The following is an 18,641-nucleotide window of genomic DNA, read 5'->3' as shown; positions in this document are numbered from 1 at the left end:
ATGTCGTTAGCATCCTCGACTTTTTATGACTTTTTGGAACCACTCCACTGTCAGTCGCGAGTGTCGCGACGGCGACACATCCGACGTGTAGTGTCGAGTAGTGAGAGTTCCGCTACTTGACGCTAGATGTCGACTACGAAGTTAAGCGCGTTTTGGGAAGAAAACATTCGTGAAGAAAACTGATGTATGGAGTTACCACTCTTTCTTTACTTATATTTATTTATGCTTATACCATAGAGTAACTTATACGGAGTTATATCTATCTTTGCTTATACGGAGTTACATAGGTCTTTGGTATGATTATCAACAATTTACAGTATTTCATAAATAAATGAAACAATGATATCAAAAGGATGTGATTTTTAAGAAGGTTGCTAGCGGCATCTGCAGTTGAGTAGTGGAACGACTATAGTTAATCTACTTGGACCCTCTCAGCAAATATCTACCCTATTACCTTTTGTTAATACCAAGATTGCATAATCTGACAGATGGATATACTCGAGTTTGAAGTTAAGCTACTCAATTTTTATTGTAACACCTAGAGCCATCCAGTGGCGAATAGAATAACTAAAGTAGGTTGATAAGTCGACCATAGATGTCGTTAGCATCCTCTGAAACGCAACTTTTTGGAACCCATTAAAATGAAAAAGGTAAAATCAAGATCTTAAACCCTTTACTGCAAACTTAGCCATATTTGACAGTTATAATATTCAATTCTATTGACAGTTGATAAATTTAAACAAATATTTTTTATTACATGCAGTAAAGTCAGCTAGAGACATCTAGCGACGAATAGCTTAACTTAGGTAAAGTAGTTTAACTTACTGGTCACAGATGTCACTAGCAATCTTCTAAAGTTCTAACCGCGGCTTTCGGGTCGTGTTGGGATCGCCAGTCGTCCATTTTTTTAAATAAATAGAATTGAAATTTGTAGTGAATTGCATATAGTCACAGAATAACTAATAGTACTGATATAGCATAGGAAAAGGACCGTAACAAGTAATAAAAAAATAAGCAGTTTCCTGATACAGTTGAATGGGATGTAACAAATACGGTTACGTAATTGCAACTATTAACGGAGGTATTAAGATGTGATTTTTATTAAGAGAATTATTTCTTTTATTGCCTTAAAATATCATAGAATTTTATCTCAATGAGACTACTAGAGTTCTCTAGCGGGAAGTAGATTAACTATAGTCGTTCTACTACTCAACTGCAGATGCCACTAGCAACCTTTTCAAAAAATCACATGCTTAAATATCATTGTTTCATTTATTTATGAAATACTGTAAATTGTTGATAATCATACCAAAGACCTATGTAACTCCGTATAAGCCTAGAGAAATATAAGCAAAGAAAGTGGTAACTCCATACATCAGTTTTCTTACTAAAACGCGCTTTACTTCGTAGTCGACATCTAGCGTCAAGTGCAGAACTCTCAGTACTGCTACTCGACACTAGATGTCGGATGTGTCGCGACTGACGAAGTGTAGACACAATATTTCACTTACCCCCCCACGTTGCACAATGTACTATTAAATAACTAAGTATACTCATTTTAAATTATAATCATTTATAATTAAATTTAAACACTTAAGTGGCACTTGCATTTGTGCAATTGTCACTCAAGTGTTTGCAGTAGGTATAGTTTTAAGCTTTTGAACTTTTTCTTATTTGCGCAACGCTTGCAACGCAATTCTTCTACTACAAAAAAGTTTTGAGATGTGTCGAAAGTTTTGTGTATCTGTTACCTCTTCACGATACGCTGAACAGATTGAAATAGAATTTGGTATGGAGATCGTTGGAGGCCCGGGAAAGGAATGGGCGTTGGGTAGTTTTTATCAATAATTTATTCATCATCATTATTCAACGCAGACGAGGTTGTTGGAAGAACCTAATAACAATAACCTACAAGCCTACAACGTAGAGGCGCAGGAACAAAATAAAATGCCTACATAAGTAAAATAGTTCAACAAATTAAATGACAAGATATCATAACAGTTAAACGTTTATTTAACCACTAATCTAAACCCAAATTACATTTGTGTACACATCAACTCAAGGCAGTCCACAATAAAACGCGAAGTATGCTTATAATTATTTAATGTTTATTTCTGATTTATTGACATCTATTGCATCTCTTATTTTTGCGTATGGCAACACCAGGAACCATGATAACAAAAATGCTCGGCGTAGAGATGCGCGATTATTGCAGTGTAGCTACGTAAAACTAAAATTGCGTTTAAAGGGGCGTCTTCTCGATAAGTTTGTACCAGTGTCCGCACTCGCAGCGGCGGGGCTGGCCCTGAAAATTGAATAAAAAAACGAGCTAAAAATACAAAATAATTCAAAGTATGGACATTAACCTCCCTACTCATAAAACTTTACAAGCCTTATTCTTAGAAATACCTACATAACACCTGACAGAAACACAGAAATGATTAATAGCTAATTGAGGCTCCAAGCGCGTTTAAAAATAACGCCATAAGTTAGCAACATTACCAAGAACTTGATTGATACCATAGAGGGACCACTGCGAAAGCAGAGAAAAGAAATTTCGTTATCTGCCTCAGAGAGGCACGTTAACATTTCTTCTCGTAGCTTCCTATCTGATAAATTCTCATTTAGTTTTTTTTTATATGTTTGTTTGGTTGCAGCAAAGATAGATATAACTCCGTAATAGATGGATACAGTCTAAGGAAAAAACGTGCCTCGAAAATCACAAAAATTTGATTCTCGATCAGATGGCGCCACTAGTTTTGGCCTACACTCGTATAGAGGGCGTTGACTGTTTCGTTTGTTATTTATAATTTTAACGCATACCAGTGAAAGAACATGGGTCTAAATCATATAAAAATTATTAATGCAAATAAAAAAATCATTTATCCATATTTAAATACATTTTATCGTATTTTTATAAATATTTATTTTTAGTTTTAAAGTGTGTCGACAGATGGCAGTGAATTTACTGGGGTTACAAAATTTACTATGACAGTAACGCTCTATATGGTTGCAGCAACCGAGTTAACCCACCAGCGGAGCGGAAGTTAACTTTCGCGAAGCTTCATGATACATCTCGTTTAACCACTTTACGCGTTGGTAAGAAAGGGCTAAAGAAAAATGTATCTAATTCGGGATCTAGTACAGTCATGGACTTTAATTGTTAAACCATTTAGGGTTTATTTTACATTGGACATTTCATACCGTTAGTATTGACAACCAAATAAGTTTGAACCTCAGATGGATCAACAATTTGTCTGTGACCGTACATATACAACGCCAGTATAAGTACCACTTTTTTTGGTGGATAGTATTTACCTTATGTATCCAAAGCCAGCTGATAGCTGTGGAGTGTTCTTCGCCTGAAACAACATAAAATAACAATAAGTATCTTAAGATAAAGAAAGTTTATTATTTAATTAGGCATATTACAATGCGCTTATGAACGTCAAATAAAGCTACGCTGGCTCTAACCCTATACCTCTGCCCCGAGAAGATTTAAATCCCCCCTCAATTGGAGAATTAGAGGATTTAAGAAAATATGATGCCTGCAATACAGCCATATCACAAAATTTTCGATTTTTTGAGATTAGACCAGACCTATAATAAAAAAAATGAAAAGTATCCTTAAAAGCTTTTTGTGTCCATGTCGCCGTATTGAAGGAACCATACGATAAATAAAAGAAGTAATTCTCAGACACAAATTGTGCATTGCGCAATGAAGGTACTATAAATTGCAATAAAGTTTAAGATTTGACGATGGATGGTATAAGGAATGCAATGTAATGCAAAGTTTTCCTTAAGAACCGAACCAGGTAATTAAAAAACACACACGCAGTGCACGTGTTATTATAAACGTCAAACTTCTATGAAATTATGTCGTATATATAACACTGGCACTGCGTGTGCTGTCAAAATCTCTACAAACTTTCCTTGGTTTAACTCTACCTATATACAAGGATACCTAGGACTAATAATAATCCTTAAATAAAATAAAATAGCCATTTATTTTGACATCATATTATTATTTTTTTACATTTCTTGTCAAGTTTTAGGAAAAAACATAATTAACTTAATTTAAACATAATAATAATAAAATTCTTTGTCGTATATGTTATTTGGTATTTTTATTGACATCGGTCGACTTGCCTCCCGGCTTAGGCCTCCCCTAAGACCTTCCATTCCTCTCTGTTGTTTGCTCTTCTTGTCCATGTTGGTCCAGCGATCTTATGTCATCTTCCCATCTGCGGTACGGTCTGCCTCTTTTTCTTTTCCCATCTTTGGGGTACCAAGTTGTAACAATTTTTGACCATTTCTGTCCTGGTTCTCTCAGCATGTGCCCAGTCCATTTCCATTTAAGGTTACTTGTTACATAGGAATAGGAAACTAATGGATGTATAGTTTTGTGTTTTTTCTTATGGTGCTTAGTCTTATTTTGCCTTTCCTTTTTATGTTGAGAATACTTCTCTCTATGTTCTGTTGGCACACTTCTAAGGATTTCCTATTCTTTTGCGTTAAGGCCCATGTTTGGCAACCATAGGTCATGCTAGGGAGGATGCAAGAGTTAAACAGTTTACTTTTGCATTTTAGTGGGATATCTGGATTTTTCATAATCTCTTTCCATGACCAGTATTTTTTCCATGCAATACACACTCTGTTTTCTGTTTCCTTGTCATTCTGGTGTTCTGGGGAAATTATTTGTCTAGGACAAATAATCCTTACAGGATACTAAAAAAACTGAAGTCTAAGGTCCAACGCCAAAGACGGATTAATCAGTCAAAGACCACAGAGCAACATAGACCTACGTGCATGTGCATAAAGTGTGTTTAAAGTTTTGACATTTCGGTGACGTGCGTCCGAGTGACAGCTTTTGTGTTTGACACAGCGTCGAAAAGGAACTCCACACTTAACTCAGGAACTTGAAAACTGCTTCTGCAACTGAAAAGACTAGCCAACCCCCCCCCCCCCTGTCACGCAAAATAGGCGCCAGTCGTCAAGTTACGGAAAATCGCCCGAACTACAATCTCAGGGCGGACACGCTATACATCAAAATAGAGATGGGCGAAATGTGTCAGTAAAAAGAAAAGAGTGATATATATCTTTCTCTCACTGGGATATATATCACTCTTTTATATCTTTATATCCGTATGCGTCACTGCTCCCGCTCGCAACTGTATCGGGCCGATACAGTTACTATCGATACTATCGGCACTTGCTCACTTTACGTCATGTTATGAGTGAGAGAGAGGACACTAGAGTAGTTATTATACCGTGGCGAGATTGTTTCTTTCATTTTGTATATTGGATGTCTTGGATGATTGTATCATGATGGATATTGGATATAGATTGATTCATTCACGAAGGCGCTTGCTTTGGTTCGTATTGTCATGCTCATGCTATTACTTTAGGTTTGACAAATCTGCGCGTCGTAAATTGCGCTATTTATAACCTTGACCTTGCATTTAAAAATGAATGTATTGACGTTATTGAATTTTAATATTTTTGCGTAATAAAATACCTTATTGCGGTTTGTTTACATTTTATTAAATACCTAAAGGAATACACTCAAGTCCCGTCGAAACGAACGAGGTCAAAGCAAAGCGAACGATTTGCAAAATTTTGGAAATCGCAAATACGTTTGGTGTAAATCCTTAAACTTATCAAAATATGACCTAAATTAGTTTGCATATGCATAGTTCAATTCTAACTTTGTAGGAACAAAACGCAGCTAGTGTATAATAACAACGAAAAAATTCATGCTACAAACAAACAACTTTAAGCTTTAAAACTTTAAGCAATAGAACTCAATTTGACTCATCACATCATAGCATTGTACTTCGGTTGACCGACGGCGTCGACGCGCGGCCGAGACAAAGAGACAATAGACATCGCTTATCTTATCTATCTATTCACTTTAGTAAAGTGAATAGATAGATAAGATAAGCGAAGTGCGACGGTGCGAGTGTACGGATATATTGGGATATACTGATATATTCGGATTCGTAAAGACAAGAAGAGTGATTCATGAAAAGAGAAAGATATATATCCTTTATATCTATATCCCCTGAGCTACCCATCTCTACATCAAAAATCACTTCCGTTTCATGTGTGAATGGCACGTCTGTACACGCGGCATGCGTTATTGTGTGAGTAAGTTGCTTAAAAACAGTACTGAGCGGCCGGCAAACGGCCGTCAATCTGCTGTCGCGGGGCGAGGTTATTCGAGTCGGGGCGGGGCGGTGCGTGGCCATTCTGTATAATACTATAACTTATTTTGTGCCACAATACCATTTAGGTTGCTACCTGCCTCCATTAGTTTGCATGGTTTCCCACTAGGGAAACACACCTAGAGGTGTCTATGGCCTGCTCCTGTATACTTCTACCTGTTTACAGTCCAAGAGTATATGTTTTGTTGTTTCCTCTGCTTCCATGCACACTCTGCATGGAGCTATGTTTTACCCATATTATATAGGTGTGTTCAATTACTTACATATACATCCAACAATCCGGGCGTCAAAGCATGAGGGCACCAGGGTGGGGTTAGCCTTGGTGCCGGCAGCCTTCTTGAGGACCTTCATGTTGAATGGATCATCGTCTCCGGACTGGATGGCGAGGAGCTCCTTCTTCTCCAGACCGGTGGCGTGCTCCAGGGGATCCGCCATCACTGCATGAGAAATAAATTCATATGGAAATTCATAAATGGACCTATACCACTTAGAAAAGAAATATGTGTACTTTATGTACAATTATCCTTAACTATATGTAAATTAAAAAAAAGTATGTTTGCTACTTATCATGGGGTCATGGGAATCAATCAGCTCAAGACAGTCTACTTACGCTTTGATAGAATCTAAGCTAAGATATATCATTCAACTCTGGGGAAATAGCTACCAGTATAATATTAACAGGGCTCTAAGGCTTTAAGGGAGCAGTGCATATTATGTTTCGCAGACCTCCATGGGTTTCGTGTAGACATTTTCTCACAGTACCCAGTTTGTATGTCTTGGTGTTGCTCACAAAACTTCTTAAGAACAAGTCTTTTGAAGAGCAATATGAACACATACTTATGCGGACCAAGAATATGAAATTTAAGTTTTGTCCTAGACTCGAGGTTGCTGTGCATTCCGCTGGTCATCAAGCCATAAGCCTTTATAACAGATACAGACAGCCTACTAAACTAAAAATCATTATGGATCACTTGCTGTTTCAGAGGAAATTGTAAATATTTTTATTGAGAAGCTGCTTTTATAAAATTTTGTAAAAACTAGTGCCCACATCAACTCCTGGGATTAGTTGCCAAGCGGACCCCAGGCTCCCATGAGCCGTGGCAAAATGCCGGAACAAAGCATGTATTTCAAACACAATACATACCTGTATTGTTTTCTTGACTAAATATAATGACTATGACTATATAAACTTCTTTCTCACCTATACAAGGTTAGATTTTTCTTTAAAACAAACACATACTGTATGTTTCTTATGTTTGGTTTAAATAAAACCATATGTCATATGTTTGATTTTGATTTAGAGTAGTGCCATTCCCAGTAACATTGCCCATTTCGTATGGGGAATGTTACCGAGTGAGAAATTTCCCCATACAAAATGGGGAATGTTACCGAAACGGCTCAACTCTATTTTGATTACACAGGTCATGTTTGAAGGTCATCAATGTCAAAACAATTTTTTTTTGTGTAAAGCTTTATTTTTTTTAAATATCAAATGGGAATGCTTGGTAATTTGTTTACTAGTGAAAAACTAAGGTACGTACCAACAGCATCTAATTAGTGCAACATGATACATAAATACATGAAAAAAACCACTTAAAGTAAAAGTTTAAATAATTATACTTTGATAACTAAATGTATTGGAAATTGTTTGTTCTTATAATATATTGGTAACATGTATTTATTGTGTATTAATATACCGCTTTATTTATCATTATATAAAAGAGAAATGTTTCTGGTAATAAAGTTTGTAGGCCAAAACTATAAAATGTAACATAACCTAACCTTGTATATGTGAGAAAGTAGCTTGTAAATGTAGCAAACATACTTTTTTCAATTTACATATAGTTAAGGATAATTGTACATAAAGTACACATAAATACTGACAACGGATTATGTGCTATCGGTTCAGGTTTGATTTGCTAGTCAGGGATTTGCCATTTTAAGGACCTGCATAGATAAATACAGAGATAAGACATGTAACATGTATCTCACAAAACTGATTTAATTTAAAATTACACACATGTGCACAACGAAACAAATAAACTTTATTTTGAATGGTTTTAAAAATACATTATTTTTTATGAAAAAATAAATTACAGGAAAATCAATACAACGTGATAGATTGACATTTCGTAGAACGTTGGAACAGCTCTGTACATAATACGAGTTCTTTATCAATAAAAGATTTATATGGCTCATTTGGATATTTCGAAAATATTACTTTCCATGGGGATTTGTCATATTTTTAGGGTGATTTTGACATTACGTAACTCAATTTTGACAAGTGAGGTTGGGGCTTATACTGAACATTTAGAATGTACTTACTTTTGTCGGCATATCCTCGACGGGCGGAGTTCAAGAGAACACCTTTAAGTGCATTTCCGCGAATAATTTGTCTACACAAAGAAGCCATTTTACTATTTCCACTAGACCGCTTCGCACGATGGCAAGTGGAAGAAAATTTTTTTACGTGATTGATAGCGCTGTCAAAAACCGGTTATTATATTACCGGTAAAGTTCGGTTTTTAATGGCCTTGATTTTTAATGGTAGCGTTCTATAGGGCCCTCCACACTAGTGCGCGAAATGCGATTCGCGGCGCGAAGCCGCACACGTGAGTGTGGAGTCTAGTTCGCTAATCAGCGAAATCGACTCCAAACTCGCGTTCGCGGCTTCGCGCCGCGTAGTCTGGAGCGGACTTGTTTTTGTAATGTGTTTAGGCTAGATTAGACAGTACACTAATTAAATATTTTGTAATATTGTAAATACAGAATTCTAGCGTTCTAAAGTAAATTAGAAAACTATTCAAAATTAGGACTGTATTATAAATATTATAATATATTAATATGTTAAGTGTGTTTATAAAGAATAAATAACTTTTTTTACTGATTAAAAATATATATAGATGGACAACATTTTAATTTTATAAAAAAATATTTTAAACCTAAGTTTAGTTATAGTAATAGTTATGTCCTAATCATTCCGACAGTAAAAACTGCATTTGCTAGGAGGCAACAAGCCAGCACACACACACACACACACACACACACACACACACACACACACACACACACACACACACACACACACACACACACACACACACACACACACACACACACACACACACACACACACACACACACACACACACACAAAATAAACTGCTATTACTTTAATGTATAAATTTACTCGAATATTCATATTTTAGCATGATATTGTTATTTTAATTTTAATGTTAAATTGTAATTGTAAATTTTTAGCGTAACTACAACTAATGTAAAAATCTGTTACTTACGTATAGTGGAAGAGCGGTAATCTCTTAATACAAGTATTAACAATACTTAAAAAGAGATACTAGCCCAATTACCGAAACATTGTATGCTACCAAATAAATAATTTTAATTTTTTAATTTAATAATCGTAAACAGGAATTTAAGCATACTTTATACAGTTGACGCGTGACCTAAGGAATCAAAGGTCGACTAATTTAATTATTTTGCACCAGGGATGTTGCGAATATTCGCATCCGCATCCGCAATCGCGGAACTTCCGCATTATTTTCCACATCCGCATCCGCATCCGCATAAAATCGATGCGGAGCTTCATGCGGAGTCGGATGTGGAACAGGTAGGTACAGGAACGTCTTAGCGGCGGCGTAAGTGCTAGGTTATTTCTTCATTTGCCAATAGGAATCTCGTTTCGTTTTTGTGATTCGTCGATCGAGCACTTTAGCCTATGATGGACAACGACAAGAAGTGAATAATTTGTTTTATTTGGACTTTAGTATACTAATGCGATTTAGGGTCACCTATATTATTGTTCATATACTAAAAGTTTCGTTTTTTTTTTAAATAAAAATTACTAAAGTGTAATATTTGACGTGTTTTATGTGCCTAATCTCGACATCTGCATCCGCGGATGTGAGCCTTTAAAAATCCGCATCCGCGGATGTCAAAAAATCGGCATCCGCAACATCCCTGTTTTGCACCATAAGTGTGCATGCCAGTTCATGGACACCGCGCACATCTAACATATCTTCATTCTTCAGCCCGAAAATACTCGCAGTTCGCGCGTAGACTGTTTGTTGGCTAAGTACGATATCAAAAAGACCGTGTTGTAATAAAGTTTTATAAAGTTGCTTGTCTTTACACTACAAATATTGTCTTGTTATATTATTTCTCATAAAACGGGAAAAATATTACATTATACAACTAAACGAAGTGTTTATTTTATTACAGTTACAAAGAAACATGATCTACAATTATTCAAAAACTGAAAAAGTGCCTCTGAAGTCTGAACTGTACTCGTCGTCATTCGTCATAAAAATATAACATTTTTAAGTTCCATAATTCACACAAAGGACATTGCTGACAACCTTTCTTTTCTTCATGAAAGTTCAAGCTAATTATTTTGCTTATATATTATATTTTCTGCTACGTAATTTATGAAAGTTTTCCTCTGAGTGATAAGGCCATAGAAGAGCTGAAACAAAATAAAAAGTCATTGAGTCTGGCCCTGTCTGGCTACTGAAAGATGAACCTGCAAAAATTAGTTAGTATTTTCCTTGCGTTGGTTTGGTGAAAATTTTTGTGTTTCACTCGGTGGCAAAATTTGGTTAACCTTCGTGCCTTGAAACCCTCGCAACGCTCAAAATTCTACTTTTAGAACCACTTGCTACACTCGTGGAATCTTCTGCTTGCTCGGATATCAACATTAGCACGAGAGGTTAAATAACAACTTATTTATTTATTATTGCTTACAACTAAAACCTTGTAAAACAAATAACTATAAATACAATCATGTATTTTTTTACAGTACATGCTTGACTTGCTGAAAATAAATGACACAAATTTTACTTACTGTTAATATAAATAGTATCTTGTTACGTATCTTTCTAATTTTATTAGAGATCAAGACTAAAGAAGAGACGACGCTATGATTAAATCAGTTTCTAGTTCTGCCACTTCTTTGAATGAAGCAACCTTTAAAGGAGTTCAATCGCACGTCTATTTCACCATCTTCAAGCTGAAACAGACGAAATGATTATCTGTAGAAGAGCGTAAGTATTATAGCCAAATTTAATCAATCAATTTCTAAAGAATGGACATTTTAATACACTAAGATAGCTTCATACGATTGTTTTTTTTTTATTTGATCCAAATCTCATACGTTTAATTTTAAATTTAGGTTTTAATTTACTGATGTCCGATTGAGATAAATTTTGTATAACGGTGTAGGTAATGCGCCTAGACCGGATAAATGGCACCATTAACGGCCGTTACAGCGTTACACCGCGCGGACGGCGGTGGCGCGGCGTTGTGTCTCGCTAGGCGGATTACCTTCGCCGTTCCGCGCGGTGCAGCAGTACCACACCGCTACGTCATACATGGAGTCTTCGGCTTACCGGATCTGTTTGATAAAGTTCCCTGTAACACGAAGGGGAGACACACTCCCTCACGCAACGAGTTCGAGCAAGGCCGGTCATGTGGCTACAGGCACTGCTCTGTTCACAAGCGGTTTCGAACTCCCGAAATGTCATTTCCTGTAAATGGAAAAGAAAATACAAGAGTGAATTTTAAATACCTACATTAATTAATGTTTTATATGTCGTAACATATTTAGTAAGCCAACTAATACTGACGACGAGGAAAACGATGTGCACTTACGTTTTTAGGGGAATCTTTATACTGATATTCTTTAAACGTAAAAGTCACTGGAGTTTGTTCAGCAACACTTTTACAAATCCCATAAAATCCTATAAATAAGTACCATCCAAGTAATACAGATATTCGGTACATTTTGTCGGCGAGTGACATATACAAGCTAACCTTTTGCCAAAAAATCAATAATTTTTGAAACCTGTTGCTTCTAATGCTACGTTCAATCTTTAATTTTGGATACTAGATATCAGTGACATATTTTGATAATTATAACAAAAACTAAGACTATTTATTTAAGTGTTTATGCAGGTTTTCACGAAAACTTACTGAATTTCACCAAAAAATATTGAGTTCATGAAAAAATATCGGTTTTAATCGATGAAGTACCTCACTACGACTTTCGGCAACCGTTCAAATACCAATTTCGAACCACATTTTTTTTCCGAAATTTGCGCGAAACGAATATTTTGTTGATAACTTCGGGTTTGAGAAATTTAATAGCAATATTGTAATTATTTGCAATAAATATATTAATTTTCTGTTTTACTCAGTAAGTTACAAATACAATTTTTATAATACTTCTCTTGACCAAAGGATCAAGTTTGAACGATCGTTCAGGGTTGCATGTAAATAAAATTTAGGTACAAATATTTTAAATTACAGAACTTATGACAAAATTAAAGGCCCTTGTCACGAAAACATTTTAATCACAAAATTTTATCAATTTGAAATATTAGGGAGCTACGGCAATCTTTTTATTATGACTATTTACCATTTTTGTACTTATAAATATACTGTGATCAATGTTGCCATATCGTTTATTTATTTTCGTATTTCTACATATTGTTTCTTCTTCGTACATTGCGTTCTGTGACATTACGTACATATTTGCATCGCACATCTTCATTAATCTAATCTGTCACGTAATTACGAAACGAGCATTAAAATAAAGCGAAAGGTTTCTTACTAGACTTCGAACTTTGCGAATTTCCGTGTGTTTTTGAACTGTGTCTTCTTGAAAATTGTACTATTATTTCGTGCATAAGACTCAGTGTATTGTGTTAAAGAAAAAGACCTTTGAATGTGTTTTTCCGTGGACAAAGTGTTTTTTAGGACCAGCAATATCGGATATTGTAAGTGTTTTGTAAATTTTCTGGTTGAATATATCTTTTTCAACATTATCTGTTACTGTTTGGTAGAAAATGTTCATGCTATCTATTTGATTCTACAACATATGACAAAATCCTATATGTAATCTGATTCTCTGATTAACTAGTCAATTTGTCTGTCAAATCCATTTTAAGAGTTGAGTTTTCACTAGGAATTCTAAAACATTTTAGCATTTTTTTTCTATTTACAGCATAAGTAGACAGGGCAGCATAAAATAATACAATTATAGGTGGTCAGCTGAATAGTTTCACAAAAATTTATGTTGTACTAAACATTTCGTTTGCATATTAGTCTATTCTATTTGCAGATAAGCCGTTATCTACTGGACATTATGTCTATTTTACTTTACATGCTGCTGGATGTTTCCTCAGTCGCTTATAAAATTTTCTCATATTTTTTTCTGAGAATGTTAGATAGCCAAGTTTATTTATTTATTTAAACTTTATTGCTTAAGGCATTTTCTACCAGTCAACCATTTGGGTAAATAGAAACAGTTTGGTGCAGGTTTGTAGAGAGTGGACATTAGAGACAAGTCAAGACTACTATCCCGTCAAGTGGCTTGAACCAGCTCCCGGACAATTATGCAATTTTAATAGCAGCGTTTTACCTGAAATAAAACGCATATTAAAATACTTACCTCACTGGAAGCTTTATAATTGAGAGAGCATATCTGTTTCCGTCGAATTATCACCAGTCTAGTGCTTTATTTGACTCTTGTTTCCGGCAACAGTGGCGACACCTGGCGGACCGCGCCATTTTTACACCAGGTAAAAGATGTCCGGTGAACTGTTTGTCATTGGCTCAATTTCACCAGGCAGAAATTAAATGAAAGCTTCCAGTGAGGTAAGTATTTTAATATGCGTTTTATTTCAGGTAAAACGCTGCTATTAAATTACTTTACCGTCACTGGAAGCTTTATAATTGAGACATGTTTGTTATCGCCTGGTGTCGCCCCTTATTAGATTAATTCTAATGTATAGCGCCAATGTGATTGATTAGTATCTGAATTTATGATGACTGAAATATATGATACTGAAATATCGATTTCAATTATTTTATTCTTCGAACAGATAATTTTACACTTAGTAGTTCAAATGTAATGATTTATAGTTATTCCTTATTATAATTTATTTATGTACTTATTTTAATTGTATAATCTTGCCTGAACGATCAGGTACAATGATTGCAACCAGGCACAGTGCCTGAGAAATCAAATTTACTTTACTATTACTATATTATATAAATCAATGATCGTAATACCTATACAGAATTAAACAATTGTGTGACATTTGTAGAAGAAATACTTGTTCTTGCTACCTGTCTCCTGTAAAATCGCTGGAAATGTGTTAGCTGATTGCCAGTTTCCACGAGCCATAATGTCATCAAGGGAATGATTTTCCCACCAACTTTTTGAAGCTGCAGCTGATCTAATACTACCTTGGGCAGCTGCTATGTTCGCTTCTTTAAACAAAGTTTTTATCTAATTAGCAATGATCGTCCGTGAGGCTGGCTGCGGCCGATTCTTGACATTTGTCATGAACAAATTAAATTATTTATTTAGCAGCATTACGTCTGTCATTTACAAGTGATATGGTTCTTTCTATCCAAAAAAGGGAGCTTTAGCATACTATTACTCGTATTTGCTAATAGTTTCCAACCTGACTGCCTGTAATTACTAGTCTATTTTTGCGCCAAACTGTGGCCAAAAAATGATACATTTATCTGATCTTATACAGTTGTCATGGTCAATCGTAAGCAAGGTTAAATTATGTATGCGCCTACCAGAGCAAAGAAGTAGTAAAGTGGCAGTATGGCGCATTATTTGGAAAGCATTGTTAAAGAATTATCAGTTAATCAACATCCCAAAATGGGGGTTTAGTCGTTTTAGGACACGTTAAGGAAATCGACTTAAGAATATGTTTTATCAGAACATGTGAACTCAAACAACTTGATGTTTCAGTGTTACACAATGTAGAAACGACTGACTTGTGTAAAAGTATGGTATTATACTGATAATTTATTTATTTGATGTAAATCCGATAAAAATTGTGCTAGTTTATATATATATTTGTACATGCCAAAGAAATCCAACGTTGCCAAGCTCAAGCTTTTTTGTAAGTTCTTAAAGTCATTTTTCTGCAAGAATTGTTAAGCAATGATAATTGATCTGAGCTCCATGACTAGCGCCTCAGAGTATACTTATACAGAGTATACTTCCAAACCTCGAGAATCATTTCCTCGACTTAGGGAGGTGATAACCCTGTCGACGTGTCGATGAGATTGAGATTCTTCCGCAGGTGTCTCAGAGTAAGCGGCCTTGCTAGCGCTCGGGCTTTGAGATCTGCCCGCCAGAACATTTTTTCCCTAGCAAGGCATCATTACCAGAAATATCCCGGTCGATTGGTTCAAGTGAGCGAGGACTATGGGCATCAGAAAAGGTGGTGGAAATACCCACGCGAGTGGATAGTTCCACGGAATACTGAATGCGTGGTACATCGCTTGAGGGTCTTTCAGGTCTCGGGATACATAATATTGTGTACCATGTGGGCTGTTGCCGAGGCGAATAGATCCACCACCGGTATTTCCCACTTCGCAAAAACTGTATCCACGCAAGCCGGTAGTAAGTGCCATTCCGGCGGTAGGTGACGACGCGATAATTGATCGGCTTGACAATTGTACTTCCCCGGTAGATAATGTATGCTAAAGTGTATTTGATTTTGATCTAGAAGATCTAAAGTCCGATGGGTTATGTTTACCAGGGCTAACGATTTCGATCCCCCTTCTTTCATTAGACGGGTTACGGCCGTCCTGTTGTCGCATTGTATAGGCATCAAACTGTGATGCAACAGGTGAGCGTAACCTTGAAGAACATGAAGGATAGCTAACATTTCTTTCTGATTGCAATGAAGGTTCCAAAGCTCCCGAAAGAGCTAGGTCGTTCAACTGCGACCCGGACATCGGTTTTAGAAAATTGGTGGGGAGGGTGATGTAGAGTTGTTGACGCCTGTCAACTTTATACCCACCAATTTAATCGCTCGACACACTTTGCGGTATTAGGAACGATGTGTTCGATGGGTCTGGCAGGGTGAAATTTACTTACCATCGATACTTATGAGGGTTCGAATAAAGATTTTGACATGATCTAGTAGTATGGCATTTTGATGGACAATCAGAAAATCGTCTAGGTAAACTACAATTCTGACATTCCATTGTTGCCGCAAGGTCTGAGCTACCCAATTTGTCAGTATTGACAACGTTTTTGTCAATTTTGTCAGTATGGAAAATACACTTGGCGTACGTGCGTGAAACGTGAGACTTGTACGTGGAAGTATATTATGATGATTATGGCATATACCTGCACACCCCGTCATTTGGTTGAGGAAGTCGGGTATCCGATGCATGTTTATGTGGTGAAACGGTTCGACCAGTATATAAACCGTTTAGCGCTTTCAAGTTGAAAATTGGTCGAGCTGATCCGTCCGATAAAAGGAAAAGAGGAGAAATGAAGCTTGGTGACGGTTAGTGCTACACTTAGAATGCCTTGAGCCTTCATTTTGGGCACGGAGCATCATTGACATCATTAACTATATATTGACGATCGGTCTGCAGTGGGCAGTGACCCTGCCTATGAAGCCGATGGTCCCGGGTTCGAATCCCGGCAAGGGTATTTATTTGTATGATGAACACAGATATTTGTTCCTGAGAATCCTGAATCATGGGTGTTTTCTATGTATATAAGTATGTATATTTCTATATATGTATATATATCGTCGCCTATTACTTATAGTACAAGCTTTGCTTAGTTTGGTGCTAGGTCAATCTGTGTAAGATTGTCCCCAAATATTTATTTATTTATATAATTCACCACTAACCTCTGACAGGATTGACTCGTTATCAGGGAAAGCAATTTTTGAGGCAACGTTTGTTTTTAAAACAATTATTATCTTGGCAAAGAGTGTTGACATTGCCAACTGCAATATGCTTGCGAAGCTCACCCATTCACTGATCACTATCCATTTCTTAAAATAGCAATGCAAATAAATAAATATTAATTCTAGTGCACAATTGAAGAAATTTTCTTTTGACACAGGAGTGTGATGAAAGGGGCCTGATTTTAAATTGGGATACACCAGAAGTGGTTATGCAAGGAATGGTATGCGATACCCTCGTATTAACTTTAATGCAATAGCAAATGAGACAATGGGAGCACCAGAAATACTGGTGCTCCCATTTTCTTCCACTGTATGAGGAGGTGCGCTACCGGCCTACTTGAAACGGTTCCGAGTCATGGTTTCTGCCGTTTCTGGTTGCCTTTGTAACCTCTACTGGAATTTCCTCATCCTCTAGTACTTACCTCCACGACCGGGCCGCGAGCCTCAATTTTGAAACTACGCTCTTCCACTTGTGTGGTAAGCAAGGTGGTTTTTTGAAGGTTGACCCAAGGGTAATTTGGTTGTTGACAATTTTGCCAATGACATACACCCCGCGAGGGTGCGTCGGTACAGGTTTGCATATGCGTATTTTGCGAGGAAAAGTACCCTGAGCTCGCATTGCACTGAATTCCACGCGATGGAATTGTAGGTTTTTGTATGCCTTGCCCCCGCGAGGGGCGGCTGTTAGGCTGATTTGCCTTGGTAATATCATTATGTTTAAGAGGCCAAACATGTTTCAAACTCCTCCTGCCTTTTCAAGAGGTGATGTAAAAGAATCAGCATCAAAAATGTTAGTTGTGCAAGGGGGGATTTTGTTTACTAATGCCTTGACAAGTGGCTCTTTAATTTGGCTTGTAATGGCCTCTCTGCGTATTTCAATAGCTTCGGCGCGGTAACCACAAACTAATTGCAGAAGATCAGAGGAATTCTTTTGTAAACCGAGCTCATTAACTAGTATTTAATTCATAAGAAAAATTTCATACTTTTAGCCCACGATAAAAGACTACAAAATCTATCTTGAATCGCCTGTTTTTGTTTCAAAATGGAGTAGGTAATAGCTGCATATGATTCTATCAGCATAAGCTAGATGGCGTAAAATATCATACATGTTTACCTCTTCGTTTGTTTCCAGGTCTATGAAACCTGGAGTATGATTGTAAATTTTTTGTATATCAGAGTATCTACCCTCAGACCATGCTGCGCTTCCCAAGCGTTGAACGTCAAGAAGCATTTTAAATAAAATACTGGAGTCTTAGGGACCGAAGGTTCCTTTAATTTCGTTTCAATATCAAAGTGAACGGCAAATTTAAATTTGCGTCTTGACTCTCAGCGTTCGTCAAAAATGCAAGCGATTGTATAATTTCTCACAAAAAGTATAATCGGATAGAAAGATCTGCAAATAAAACACTATAGTAAACTTGTTAATTATTTGGCACAATAATTTAAAATGTAGGTAGTGGTCCGAACAGAAAAACTGTTAAAATATATGACCACATATTCATTTTACTAATATTAGAAATCAAGGTACTTACGTGACGTGGTCACTTTTTACACTTAAATTCACTTTAATTAATATAACGTATTGATTTAAGGAATCACACGTAACAATTTCATTTCATTTTTTAAAATTTAAATTGTAATGGCCGCAGGG

At 36.3% G+C, this 18,641-nt stretch overlaps 3 protein-coding genes across 4 annotated transcripts in view; 1 reads left to right on the top strand and 2 right to left on the bottom strand.

Moving 5' to 3' along the window:
* Nucleotides 1-2,086: 2,086 nt before the first annotated feature.
* Nucleotides 2,087-8,712, bottom strand: LOC134751122 (cytochrome c oxidase subunit 5B, mitochondrial-like). The gene is made up of 4 exons (XM_063686480.1): nt 8,553-8,712; nt 6,491-6,664; nt 3,319-3,362; nt 2,087-2,305 (listed from the first exon to the last, which is right to left on the bottom strand). Exons 1-4 carry the CDS (start codon nt 8,638-8,640, stop codon nt 2,243-2,245), a joined length of 369 nt encoding a protein of 122 aa, XP_063542550.1. The 5' UTR covers nt 8,641-8,712; the 3' UTR covers nt 2,087-2,242.
* A 1,933-nt stretch (nt 8,713-10,645) lies between these two features.
* Nucleotides 10,646-12,098, bottom strand: LOC134750901 (uncharacterized). Its single transcript, XM_063686140.1, has 4 exons — nt 11,895-12,098; nt 11,633-11,770; nt 11,089-11,253; nt 10,646-10,710 (listed from the first exon to the last, which is right to left on the bottom strand). The coding sequence occupies exons 1-3, from the start codon at nt 12,042-12,044 to the stop codon at nt 11,173-11,175; spliced, it is 369 nt and encodes a 122-aa protein (XP_063542210.1). The 5' UTR covers nt 12,045-12,098; the 3' UTR covers nt 10,646-10,710; nt 11,089-11,172.
* Nucleotides 12,099-12,769: 671 nt separating this feature from the next.
* Nucleotides 12,770-18,641, top strand: part of LOC134751107 (uncharacterized) — a 77,946-nt gene continuing 72,074 nt past the window's right edge. Inside the window, exon 1 of one of the 2 annotated variants that reach the window (XM_063686455.1) lies at nt 12,770-13,021. The gene's annotated coding sequence lies outside the window, so the exon portion shown is untranslated. The remainder of the gene's footprint in view (nt 13,022-18,641) is intronic. The other variant, XM_063686457.1, reaches the window with a different exon arrangement.

The sequence above is a fragment of the Cydia strobilella genome, chromosome 21, assembly GCF_947568885.1.
Source record: "Cydia strobilella chromosome 21, ilCydStro3.1, whole genome shotgun sequence".
Taxonomy (NCBI): domain Eukaryota; kingdom Metazoa; phylum Arthropoda; class Insecta; order Lepidoptera; family Tortricidae; genus Cydia; species Cydia strobilella.
This window is presented reverse-complemented; position numbering and strand designations above follow the sequence as displayed.